We start from the raw sequence: 14,173 nt of genomic DNA on the forward strand, positions 1-14,173 counted from the left end.
CGTCTCTACTTCTTCGAGATTAGACGGGATACTTACTGGGTACATATTGTTTATGTACTCATGCTACGCTTCTGTACTTAATTGTGCAGGGTCTGAGGCAGGTGGATCTGGTTATCACTCTGGTGCGCATTCGTGAGCGGATTTGGGACTTCTACGGTGAGCTGTTTTCCCTCCATGTCGATCTGCAGCCAAAGAAGTCTTTCTTTTGTATTATTATTTTCTGTCTATTTGGATTCAGACAGTAGGGTAGTGTGATATTATTTTGGATGTATATTCTACTAGTTGCCCGTAGCTTGTGACACCAGGTTCTGGCACACACTTTGGTAGACGATTATTTTGGGGTTGTGTAATTATATTATCACAGTATTCGGCTCTTCTGATTTAAATTCAAAATTTAGTGTTTATTTCACTTATTCTAATTTAAAGCAACATAAGTATTTTCGTAATGTTTCCGCAATTGGCTTGCCTGACAAGGGTGTCATGCGCCTTCACGACCTATTGTGAAAAATGGGTCGTGACACCAGTTGTCACGGAGGCATTTTTGGTCAATCCAAAGTCACACCTGCGCACTTGACTCAGCCTTTCCCAACACTTAGCCAAATTTTCAGCAAGTTTGGCCTTAAACGAATTTTTTGGCAGCAAATTGAAAAGAATACAATCAAATACGGGAAAATCCCAAGCCTAGTATTAATTTCGAAAACATACAAAGGAACCCTCACTTTGCTATGAACACAAGTCGTTCACAGCCCACTTTGTCTAGCCAAGATGACAAGTCGATCTTGCACACTAAGACCTGCCCAATGCCCAGCCGTAGCCCCTTTTTGAAACACTTAGAAAGACTCACGTTTCTCCCTTGTTTCCTTACTGAATTTCACATGAAATTCCCACTTAAAATCTTACTAAGTCCAAAGGCACCTATTTATAGCACATAGGCAGCCTTTAGGACTTGACATCACATGGATACTTGTTGTCTACAGCATTTGCCACTTGTCGGGCTAGGACTAAATCAGTTCCTAACTTGTAGTTGACATCCCCAACTACTTAGATCATGTTCTACACGAAATGATAGTAGATACAAGCATAAATCAGACATGGGTAAAGGTGGTTACAAAAAGGAAACCGCCAACTGCTTTGGCATGTGCACTGCATGTGCCCTTTGACTTGGTTAGTTGATTCACGCCCAAGGCTGGCATTGCGCCCAGCCTTGGCTCATTTTGACATTGCCCCGCACCAATGCCTTGCCCGCAATCTGCCGCACATGCCCGATGCCACAGCCGCCCGCACATGCCTTGGCCGAGTTTCTGCCTTTCCATGGCAACCCTTGTTTCACCCGTGCCATTGCTTGTATTTTCCTTCACATAGCCTTGCCTTAGCTATTGGAAGCCTTTGCCATCATTCCGCACTGCCGCATTTTATCTTAGCCCATACTTGTTGCTGCCACAACCCGAAGTGCCCGTACCACTGACTTTGGCGCGCAATGCCATGCCATGCCGCCCCAACATTGCCCACACTGCCTTGTTAAGCCTTTTCGAAGCATGTCTTGCCTGCCCTAAGACCTTAGCCAATACTTGCCCACAACAGCCCTCATGACAATGTCATGTCCGTTATCCGCATGATCGTTTTGCCTGCACATAGGCCAATGGCAAGGCCATCACGCCCAATCCTTGCCACAGTCGCGCCACGCCCGATGTCAAAGATTCAGGCCCTAACAGCAGGATACTATTTTACCACTAGACCATTGGTGCATTTTATTTTAAGACTGTCTTTTATTTCATTTATACTCTTTAATTGTATTTTCGCAAGAAAATAACCGACCAAAGTTTATCGGTTTTATTAAAAAATAATATTACCGGCCGAATTCTGTCGGTTTTTTAAAATGACCGACCGAATTAACCGACCGATTTCGATCGGTTTTTTTTAATATTAATTGATTTATTTCAAATAAAAAACCGACCAAAGTTGGTCGGTTTCTTGAAAAATAAACTTTGCGGGACTCAAAAATAGTTTCCCGCTTTTCGCCAAAGAAAACTGACCAAAGTTGGTCCGTTTCGTAAAAAAAATAATTAAAAAATAAAATATTTTGAAAAACTAACCAACTTTTGGTCGGTTTTTCGGCTGGTTTTTTGACCGACCAAAATTGATCGATTTTTTGATCGACCAAAATTGATCGGTCGACCGTGGTCGGTCTTTGCCGAATTTCTTGTAGTGTTTACTCATATGTAAGCATTCAACTAATTTTTCAGTAGTTTTAACTTCTACAATTTAAGAGTCAGTTCATCATATACAAATACTCAATAGATCCATCCAAGTGAGCGCACCAATACCTGATCTAAAAATTCTTCTCAAGAATAGCTAAAATCATGTTCTTCCTGCATGAAAAAAGTACCAAAATAAAGCACAATAAGAAAAGTAATTGTTAATATAGAAGTCTTGGACGAATGAGATTAATTACTCGGAATTCTTTTATTATTACTTTCAATAATATTTTTAAGTATTATTTATTTATCTTTGTTTAAAAAATTAATTCAAAGTATAAGTATCCTTACACTATCTCTATTTTCCTCTTTATACACTTTTTCCAATTATAATATTTTAATTATTTTTTTACATTACTATTTTAACTATAATCAAAATAATGTATAATATTTTATTTTAAATCTTATCTTTGAATTAGCCTTTAATATTAATACATAGGTTTTTTGAGTATTATGTTTCAAATTATTGAGCTTTATTATAAATATTTTTTCTCTTACATGCAATTAAATCTTCTTTCTCTTTTAGTTTCAAGATATAAATTTGACTTTTAATTTCGTTAGTAAAATTACCTACATTAGATATTTACTTTGTATTTTTAAAATTCTAAATTTATCGAATTTTTAATTTTCTTTATCTAGTAAGACTTCAATTCCGTGGTCCTATCCATAGTTTCAGCATTCTTATCATAATTTTACGAAATTTCTAATCTCAAGTTCAAATAATCTTTTCCTTCCATTTCTAATATTGATTTTTTCTTCTTCCTAATTTTGCTATTGTGTTATCTACTATACAATATTATCACGTTTTCATGTGGTTTTTTTTTATTAATGTGTCACTTTATTTAATATTACTATCCACTATTCTTTAATATGACTAGTCTTAGGGTACGCGTTTTGCGCATGTTCCTATATTAATTTATATTTAGTTTTATAAAATTACATAAATCATGCTAAATAATGGGTTTGAGTTATAAAGTAGAACTTTTAAAAAGTGCTACTATAAGTTTTGAAAATAATAAAAATTGGTCACATTTAGCTAGCACTATAAAGAAAAAAATCTTACTCTACAAAAGTTGTTAGATGTCAAATCGTGATTCTTATGACTTCTGCTGGAATACCTTATAAAAATTATAGACTTATAGTTATTTTTATGACAAAGCAAAAAGTCACGCAAAAAAAAAAATGATCATGAATATGATTCCTCAGAGATTTATCAAATAGCACAAATTGAAATATTAAATTTTTGGTCTTTCGGTGACTCAGAAATATATGGTGACAAAGCAAAGTTTAAACTGACGAATAGTGTTGCTTCAAGTCTCGCTCTTTTGTCTCATTTCTTTTACCGTCAATATTACACTTATGGAAATGAATTTATGTAGTTTAAGAATTTTTTCAATTTGACAATGATGTTTAATTTGATGAATTTAAAATATCGTTAAATTGGTTTTTTGCTAATAATGAATTAATTTAAAAACTTAATTATTTATTCTAAACATTAAAGGAACTAATTAATATTTTGCTGATTCAGGTCTTAACATTAGCTCATCTCACTTGTAAATGTTTATCTATAACATGAAAGTAATTACATTTATTATATTGTTCAAAATATAAGGTAATTAAAGTTTTAATCGCTTTAAGCTACCAAATGTTACATTACTCGTATTTGTGGCTAAAGTGGAGTTCTTTTAGAAATTAACCATGATGGTCTTTAGATATTTTTCAAATGTGATGAAGGATGTTCCCTACGGAAATGGGACATTGATGAAGAGTTTGTATATAATAGCAATGCCATTAAGCTAACGATTATTCTTGAAGCTGACATGCACCACTTCTGCTTTTATGTTGTCTAAACTTGCTCAAGAAAATTAACAAAGTAACTTAATCAAACAAAACTAAAGAAAGAACAAAACTATGTACTATATATATAGTACAATATGCAAAATTAATGACTTAATCCGTTTGAAAAAAGTGATTCCGAGGTCCCGAATAACGAATATCGCATGGATCGTAAGATGAACTAATTTCTAGCAAATTAGTTTCGCTTCACCTGTTAGAATATGAAAAAAAATACAACTCCATCAAACATTGAAATAATAAGTCCCTCGTAAACAGGTTTTCTTTAGATAATGATGATGACTATGAATAGTAGACCTGGTGAGTATGAATAGTAGACCTTGACTTGCATAAAAAGCAATTAACTTCATTGTATAAGACTAAATATAAACGTATTGATGAATATAAGGAAAGAATAAAGTTTTCAAAAGTTAAAGGTACATAATAGGATCCTACATATTTAAATAAAGAAAGACTTAAGAGCCCAAGTTTTAGTTAATTTTAAACTAAAGTTGCTACAGCTATAAAATCAACAAAAGTTTCATAGTTCATAGTCGTCCACTGTCAAATTTACACATAAAACAAAAGATTGCATTTGTATTAACTCAAATTTAATTGTATAATATTTTGTCAAATATGTATACATCCGATTTAATCAGAATTTCGAGTAAAATCAAGTAACATTGCAGTAAGAGATTCACATATACACCAAATCAAGTGCGAAACTTTATTGGGAAAAAACTCAAATTAAAATTATTTACTATTCATATAATGTGAATCTGATTTGGATTTCACAATAGTTTGTCAAGTCTCATCCCTCTCCGACTTATTATGTATGACTAATTACGTGTGAAAAAAGAAATAACATTAATCCTGATGTGTGAAATAAACATCATAAATAGAAATAAAGTAACAAAGATATAATGAATTTGAGAATATGAAAAAAGTATTGAAAAAAATAAGATGTTATATAAAATAAGATTCATGAAAAATTGAACATAAATGAAGCATCAAAGTAATAAAAATATAACATGGATTAAAAAGATAAAAGCAAATTAAAGAGAAAGAAGATACCATCTCCTTTATGTAAAGCAATTAGATCCCCATATTACCTCGTCATACTCCATAAGAGAAGGAATTTGAGTTAATTAGACGTCTATGTGGGATTAGTAATCTTAAATATTAGGGTTTTCTAGCTCAGAGAAGGAAAGTTTAATAACAAAAATTTTAGCTATCTAATATATAAATATAAGAAAAATTTAAATTACAATTTTATCCAATAAAAACTCTAATTTAAAAGGGTAAAAAAGGCGAACAATATTTCGCTAAGGGCCTTGTGCTTTTAATAAAAACTCTACGTTCGTGCGATGCACGGAATGTCTTATGTCAAATATTATGAAACGCATACAAAACATAATAAATTTTCAGTTGCATAATATTCTAAAATTAATTGCAACTGAATATGTACGAAATTCAATATGTACAAAGTTTAATAATTTGTTTCCTTAAAACAAAAAATGCAACGACCCGACTGGTCGTTTCGCTTTTTAGAACCCCCACTACTAGAAAATGGGCCTATGGCAACAGTTATTTTTGCAACGGTTAAAAAAACGTTGCCATAGAGTGGATATTGGAACGGTTGCAACTGTTACGGTAGCATAGGAACGATATCAGCACACTTTAGCTATTAAACCGTTCTTATTACAAAATAACCGTTGCCATAGGTTTTTTTTTGCCTACCAGTTTTGTGAACCGTACCAATAAATTTGTTTACGGGAACGGATTTTAATAAAAATTTCTACTGGAACGGGTTTTTTTCCCTCCTCATTTTTTCCCATGAATTTTTCTAAACCCGCCAAGACTATCCCTATCTATCTTATTTCTGATAAATTTTGTTAATTAATGTAAATTAAATAACAAAAACATTCCACTATCGACATCTCCAAGCCTATCTTCCAATAAACCCTTTCATCTCCCCATAGAACTCAAAGGCATCGACACCTCCAAAGCTCTCAATACCTTTCACCTTGAGAATTCCATCTATGGCTAACTCTAAATCCCCATATCCCCAAATCAAATCATTGGCCTAACCCAATATCCCCAAATCTAAGTGTCGATCATTTTTTGTTATTCGAAGAAGAGAAGGCATCAAAGAGAACAAAGGAAAAATCTAAAAGACACGATTAAAGGTGAGAAAACTACTTCAATCGCGAGAAAGTTTCGACCCAAAAGGCACTATGTGAGAAACTAACTTCAGGTGCAAGTTTTTCTTTTCTAATTTGGTTAATTTCTTCTTTAATACGTAGGATGTGAGCAATATATTTGATTTCTTGCTTTGACTGTAATATTATTCAAGAAAAGAGGAAAAGGAAGCCCCGGGGGGGGGGGGGGGGGGGTTTAGACGTTTGTTGTATTACTTATTTTCTGGGGTTATTTTTGAAGGAGGAAAATTAGATTTTTATGGTCTTATTAGCTTTGTGTATCAGTTTATTTTTTACTAAATTTTAGGTGTTTATTTTAGTTTTTGTTTTGTAGGAAAATATTGGGGAGGAGGGGGTAGGGTTTGGTGGTCGTTGAAGAAATTATGAGAGATTTGTTATCCTTTTGTTCGGTTGTTGAGGCTCGATCCTTCTCCAACATCCTCTTCTGGCTCAGTTGTGCTACATTTTGAGGTATAATATCAAATTTGTGATCCAACCATGCTACATTATTGATTATGTTTTCTTTATTCTGTATAAATTAATATCTGAAAGCATAGTCATTACTGTTATGACTAGTCCAATACCCATCCTTTGAAGTTCAGTTAGCCCGGTGTTGTCAAATTGCCTTTTTAAATTGTCATAGTTGCCAGAGTAGAGTTACCATGGAGTCACTTGATCAACATGAACATTGCCATGGATTGTGGGTGAATGTGTTGTCTAATAAGCCACATGACATGATATATCTATAACCCTAATCATATCTTTTGTTTCCTACTGAACTTGCGCATGTTTACATTATCCAATCAAGGCATGAGCTAGCAGTATCTCTAGGTTTGCTTATTATCTTTTCTCTTCAATGGTTGGCAGATGTACCTACACTAAAAGCTTTTAGCTAGGTTGCCGTGTTAAAAGTGCAAGTAACAATGTTGAGAAATGAACTCAATCTAGATTAGAAATAGCAACATAATATTTTTAGGTAATTTCCTTTCCTTGAATTACTCATTCTGTTTGTTTTATCCACTTAGTGTTTTGTTTACCTAATACAAAGCTAGAAGAAGTCAATGACCCTTTCCTGAGATTGGTTACACCTACCTTGATCAATTAAGCAAGTAACGTGCCCGGTCTATAGGTCAGTGCGTCCATTTGGTTACCTTCCTGTATACTTGAACCACAAAAGTACTCCAATCACAGTGTTGCGTGTTTTCAAAGGCATCTCTTGTTGGAAGGGATTGGAACAATGAGAATAAGCATACGCTCTTGGAGAAATCTACTGAAGTGTAGTCTTTCTGCAGCACTTTATTAGTTGTTAGATTTTCTAGTGTTCAAGAAAAGTCAATTTAACTTCTGATACTAATTTTAATGAATTAGTCTAAGCTTCTACCCAGTGAATCTATTTGATCGGTTTGCTAGAGTTGTCAAGATTAGTTTCCTCAATTTGCTGCTGCCCAAATTTAAAAGCTGTTGTTGCTCGATCATTAACAGCTGAAACAGTGCGCTTTGTTTGTGTTGCTGCTGCTCGTGGAAAGCATTAGTTGCCCTAATTCACCTCCATAATCCCCACATGACTCCATTGATTGTGATGGAACTTCATACACGGATGTTCCAACACCCACATGACTCCATTGATTCTCTGCTTCTCTCTGTGGAACAGAAAAGTAAGTAAATATCTTAGGGAAAGGAGCTAAAGGGCTGTGAGCTTTTTGCACTTCACTAAACACTAGACATTAATAGGAGTAAGGGCGTTGTATTTTAGGATCATGGTGTATTGCAGTTTACTGATTTTGATAAAATTTTCTCTAGCGGGCCTTCGTTTATTGTCGTTCTGTCATCCTTATCTTGTGGGTAGAACTGTTGTTGGTGTGAATGGATCTCATTTCATTTTTTGTATTTTAGGTAATAACAATTGGAAAAGAAAGATACACAGTTGGTGAGGCATTGTTTCAACCATCTATATTGGGTAATGATACTCATGGAATAGTCGAGCAGCTTGTTCATAGTATTTCGTCTGTGTCGTCTAAAAATCACCGCCAGCTGCTAGAGAACACAGTACTTTGTGGTGGCACTGCTACTATAACCGGTCAGTCTTCATCTCCTTGTTTAGATGAATGTGACTGACGAATGTTCATATTTCTCCGTATTTCTGCGCTTCTGTTTTGTTAGTAGAACTTTTTAGTTTTCCTTGTTTTGTTGGTTTATCTCAAGTAGTTCAATTTGATTGGATTTATTTGAAATGCTGGTTGTATGACATTCAGTCCTTTCCTTGCTCGAATTAATGCGACCGGGAAGTGTAATATTCCCTTTTATTTTCCGTTATTGGTATTTTTTTGGGGGGCAAGCTTTCAATATTTATGTACTGGATACATTTGAGATTGAGTGCACTTAGAAGAGGTCAGATGGGCTGATGTTTAGCTAGTGGACTATAAGTAGCAGTCAGCAGCAATAATTGTTCTTTACAAAATATGGCTTCTCCTTAGGAGAACTACCTTGATCATTTCCTTCATAGAATTGGCTTGTGCTTCATATGCTTGATGGCTACAGCAATTGTCACTACCGCACAGAAAGCTACATTATCAAACATGTTTTTTATATATACTTTTGGACAGTTCAATGCAAAACAAAACTACAATGTGGTTACAGATCTTACCTCCCCCCAAACGAAACCAAGACGATACTATTCTAACTCTAGGCTTAGTATTATTCAAGTCCAGGCTAAGTATTTTTAGCTAATGACATGAGAAATGATAATGTAGCACACATAAGTAAAATAAGATGGTTGAACCAGAGGAGTCTTATGCAATATGAAGATACCTATAAGGTCTACGAACACACTACCCTCCCCAGAACTCAGGTAGGGGTTATAAGGTCTACGAACACACTACTCTCCCCAGAACCCCACTTGTAAAATTTACGAGGTTTGTCGTTGTTGTTGTTAGCTAGTTCTTTATTACTACTAATTCCTCTGTTTTATCGTATAGGATATCTATGGATAATGATGATAAAAGTTGGATGAATCTCCTAAGATGGACGGATGAGTATATCCGTGGAGTGAATGATTTTCTTGATAAGGCATTTGAGCGAGCCGCCCAAGGAAAATATTATGCCCTTGCAAAAAGTGCATGAATCGCTATTGGTATTATAGAAATGTGGTGGACGATCATTTGGTTGTTCATGGATTTGTTGATGGTTATACCAAATGGGTTTTCCACGGGGAAGGATTTTCCTCGAGAAGTACACCTCATGCAAGCAATGATGATGAAGGTTCTACCATGCGTGACGATATTGATGGACTACTTCATGATACATTTAGAAATATAGAGGGTCAGGTAGGGGATGAAGAAGGAGTTGGGGAAAGACTATCTGAAGATGCAAAGAAGTTTTTCAAATTGTTGGAGGAAGGAAAACAAGAGTTATATCCGGGGTGTGAAAATTTTAGTAAACTGAGTTTCACTATTCGATTGTACTTGCTTAAATCCTTGCATGGGTTGAGCAATGTGGCTTTCTCCGATTTGTTAGAGTTGATAAAAGAGTCATTTCCCTTTGCTCAGGTACCAGAATCTTTCAACAAGGCTAGAAACATGATAACAGATTTGGGTCTTCATTACGAAAAAATACATGCATGCCCTAATGATTGCATGTTATTTTGGAAAGAAAATGCGAATGCCGAGAATTGCTCTATTTGTGGGTCTTCAAGATGGAAGAGTGGTGGTCCTTTGACTAAAGCAAGCTCTAAAATCCCTGCAAAGGTTTTAAGGTACTTTCCTTTAAAGCCTAGGCTTCAGAGGATATTCATGTGTCCTGAAACGGCTGCTGCAATGAGATGGCATACTAATGAACGACCCAATGATGGGAACATAAGACATCCTGCTGATGGGGAAGCTTGGAAGGCTTTTGATTCTTTGCACCCAGACTTCTCTAGAGATGCTAGGAATGTTAGATTGGGTCTTTCAAGTGATGGTTTCAACCCGTTTCGGACAATGAGCATTTCTCATAGCACGTGGCCTGTTATGTTAATGAACTATAATCTATCACCGTGGATTTGCATGAAGTCGGAGTATATAATGTTGTCTATGATCATTCCAGGTCCATCATCTCCAGGAAAGATATAGATGTGTACCTACGACCATTAATTGAAGAATTGAAGGAACTATGGGAAACTGGGATAGACACATTTGATGCTGAAACCAACCAAACTTTCCGAATGCGTGCTGCCTTAATGTGGACAGTTAGTGACTTTCCAGCATTAGCAATGCTTTCAGGATGGAGCACTAAGGGGAGATTGGCATGCCCCACTTGCAATTATGACACATGTTCTCAATATCTCAAAAATAGTCATAAGATGTGTTACTTGGGCCATCGAAGATTTTTGCCTCGTGATCATCCATTCCGACGAGATAAAAAGTCTTTTGATGGTAAGGAGGTGCATAGACCTGCACCTGCTCTATTGTCGGGTGAAGAAGTGTTTGAAGAGCTGCTTGAATTCAACAATATCTTTGGAAAGAGAGCTAAAAAAGGCCACGGAGTGATAAGGGTCCGTGGAAAAAGAGATCCATTTTTTTCGAATTGCCATATTGGGTGCATAACAAATTGAGGCACAATCTTGATGTGATGCACATCGAGAAAAACGTATGTGATAGTTTGCTTGGGAATTAATTAGAAATANTCCGCTTATGCGGTCAAAACGCCGCTTCTGCGGCTCCTTCCCAAGCCGCCCAGCTTCTGCTTCTGCGCTTCCTTTTCTGCAGGTGCGGTCCCGTATCTGCGGCTCCCTGACCGCATCTGCGGTCCCAGCTCCCCTTACCAAAATCCGCATCTGCGGTCTTCCTGGCTGCTTTTGCGGCTCCGCACCTGCGGCCTAATCTTCGCAGGTGCGGAAATACCAGATATCAGCTGCCTCAGCTTTTCTTCAACTCCAAATTCGATTCGTTAACCACCCGGAATCCACCCGAGGCCCCCGGGACCTCAACCAAACCTACCAACCAATCCCAAAATACGTTACGGACTTGCTCGAGGCCTCAAATCATATCAAACAACGCTAAAACCACGAATTTCACCCCGATTCAAGCTTTATGAACTTTGAACTTTCCAACTTCTACTTCCGATGTTTAAACCTATCAAATCATGTCCGATTGACTTCAACTTTTGCACACAAGTCATATTTGACATTACGAACCTACTCCAACTTCCGAAATTGGATTCCGACCCCGATACCAAAAAGTCCACTTCTGGTCAAACTTCTCAAAAACCTTCAAATTTCTATCTTAAGCCAAATGGCTTCAAAATGACCCACGGACCTCCGAATTCCCTTCCGATCGCGCTCCCAACTCCAGAATCACCATACGGAGCTATTTACAGTCTCGGAACCCCAAACGGACATCGATAACACTGAAATGCACTTCAAGCCAAACTTATGAAATTTCTTCTAAAATGCTAACTTCCACAATAGGCGCCAAAACGCTCCCGGGTTATCCAAAACCCGATCCGGGCATACGCCCAAGTTCGAAATCATCATACGAACCAGCTGGAACCTTTAGATCCTGATTCCGAGATCGTTTACTTAAAAATCGAATCTTAGTTCATTCTTTCAACTTTAAGCTTCTGAAATGAGAATTCTCTTTCCAAATCAACTCTGAACTTCCCGGAACTTGATTCCGACCACGCGTACAAGTCATAACACCTGAAATGAAGCTGCTCATGACCTCAGGCTGCTGAATGGAGCGCTAGAACTCAAAACAACCGGTCGGGTCGTTACAAATTCCCTTTTGGGCACTTTAAGAGTTGATCTGAATGTAAAAATCTTGACGTGAGGTGTAATTGTAAATAATTGGTGAAAGAATAATTTTTTAAAGTTGTCGATATTTTGAGATGTTGTCATAGGAACTAAAAAATATATATAGTTGCTTCAGAATTTCACACACACACACAAAAGCAACAAAGAAACGTTGGAAAATCAAAAAAAATAAAAAAAAATAAAAAAAATGAAAGGGATGAAACAAAATAGAGGTTTATACTTTAAATGAGATGAAAGGCAATTGTACTTAAGAGATAAAATAAATGTGTAGTACCCATAGGAAATTTGAGTCATTATTATCTATATGTATCATACCCATCCCTAAAGCCTACTTTACAACATTGCAAAAGTCCTACATGATCTTAACTCAGAGACTCCTATATTAGTGGAGAACCACATGATAGTCAAGCTTATGGTTATTTTCAGTAGCTTGAGGTACTTCTTTGTTGAGAGTGAGCGTATTTTTTATCTATGCCCTTCTTTGATCCTATATCTATATATTATGTGATATATGGGCATCTCTTTTCATTTAGTGAGACACACTTGGGATTAGAAAATATTATGATTTTAGTTCTCATGGTGAACATGAGTACAGCTGAAAGTTGTTTGAACTCGTGGATTGGTCTTAGTCAATTCTTCTCTGTCAAAACCTCTCATGATTTCACTAAAAGTGTTTAGTTACTATGTTCATTTTTTTTCTTTGCTCAAGGACGAGCAAAAGTTTAAGTATGGGAGAATTTGATAAGTGCATTTTACCAGATGTTAACCACATAATTTCTCTCATAAAAACATATAAATTATCATGTTTCCTCCATATTTTTAACTTTATTTTGCAGGAATAATTATAGAAGAATTGTTGTGCGCAGCATGAAGAAAAATACAACAAAGAAGTGTGAAATCGAGCTACGATTCATTACTGTCGTGACAATGCACCAAGTCTCGATTTGCCATGCTGAAATCTAAACTTAGAATTGCAGAATTCTCATCTCTGCAGTTTCAAAATCTTGATTTGCCATTGAAATCTAGCACCAAATCGAGAATTCAAATTCTCATATCTGCAACTGCAAAATCTAGATTTGCCATGATGAAATCGACGAAATCTAAACTTAGAATGACGGATTCTCATATCTGCAAATGCAAAATCTAGATTTGCCATGGAAATCTAGTACCAAATCCAGAAGTCATCATGAAACTTTCTTATATAAGAAGATGTTGCCCGATCAGAGAAAGGATAACAGTGGAGAGAAAGCTTAGAGCTAGAAGTCTGAATCTAAATTCTTAATAAGCTTCTCTGTTTTATTTCTTTTACTAGTATCGATTTATCTTTTCTTTTAAATCACAATAGTGGTTTAGTTGTTGTTTCTAAATAAATTCCAGTGTAGGAAATTACTCTAGTTCCTGCTTTTAATTAAATAGGGGGAATTATTCTTCTTGAATATTTTTTTATATTTTCTTATTTAATGGACAAGAATATTTCCATTGTTAGTACTAGTTCCAGTATGGAGTAACTTTTCTTGTGTTGGGAGAAAGACGGATCTTAATATTTTTATATAATAGTAGATATTATTCCTCGAATTCACATGCTTGAGCTAGAATTTATTTAACTTTTATCTGCTTTTACAGTTAGACGTTATTTAATTTATTAACATCTATCTATCTTGTACTACATATTAACAATTTATTAATTCTGTAATCGAGAGAGGCGGAAGAAATAATATTGTTAAATGTAGTATTGATAAATGTTAATATTTATTCAGTAACATCTATCTCTTTTATGTTATAATTAATTTTACACTTATTTGTAATCGAGAGAGGCGAATGGTGTAATAATCAGTTATAACAAGTAGGGTAACCGAAAGGGACTTACTATCAAGAGCATGTTTTAGTTCAATCATATATTTCTGGTTCTTTAGTAATACTATTTTGAAGATTAATTTGTATAACCGAGAGGAGTGCAATTAATTATTCAACTTGAGTAATAATATATATTTGTAATCGTGAGAGGCATTTATACCTTTTTGAGAAATAGAAATTGAAGAATAATAATTCTACTATATAATAGAAATATTAAGTGAAGTCAAGATCCCAACACCTTT

At 35.4% G+C, this 14,173-nt stretch overlaps 1 protein-coding gene and 1 long non-coding RNA gene across 2 annotated transcripts; both read left to right on the forward strand.

Moving 5' to 3' along the window:
• Positions 1–5,984: 5,984 nt before the first annotated feature.
• Positions 5,985–8,820, forward strand: LOC109205959. Its single transcript, XR_002064769.1, has 3 exons — positions 5,985–6,345; positions 6,610–6,760; positions 8,183–8,820. It is a non-coding gene; the product is annotated as an uncharacterized LOC109205959 (long non-coding RNA).
• Positions 8,821–9,405: 585 nt separating this feature from the next.
• On the forward strand, positions 9,406–10,877 carry LOC109205956. Its single transcript, XM_019368724.1, has 2 exons — positions 9,406–10,295; positions 10,370–10,877. The coding sequence occupies exons 1-2, from the start codon at positions 9,406–9,408 to the stop codon at positions 10,875–10,877; spliced, it is 1,398 nt and encodes a 465-aa protein (XP_019224269.1).
• The last annotated feature ends 3,296 nt before the right edge of the window (positions 10,878–14,173 follow it).

The sequence above is a fragment of the Nicotiana attenuata genome, unplaced genomic scaffold, assembly GCF_001879085.1.
Source record: "Nicotiana attenuata strain UT unplaced genomic scaffold, NIATTr2, whole genome shotgun sequence".
Lineage (NCBI taxonomy): Eukaryota > Viridiplantae > Streptophyta > Magnoliopsida > Solanales > Solanaceae > Nicotiana > Nicotiana attenuata.

What these genes read in the sequence shown, in the direction of transcription:
- LOC109205956 (XM_019368724.1), top strand. Translation starts at nt 9,406, where the DNA reads ATGAATCGCTATTGGTATTATAGAAATGTGGTGGACGATCATTTGGTT. An exon ending in CATAGCACGTGGCCTGTTAT is followed by an intron (nt 10,296 to 10,369) that starts GTTAATGAACTA and finishes TGATCATTCCAG; the next exon opens with GTCCATCATCTCCAGGAAAG.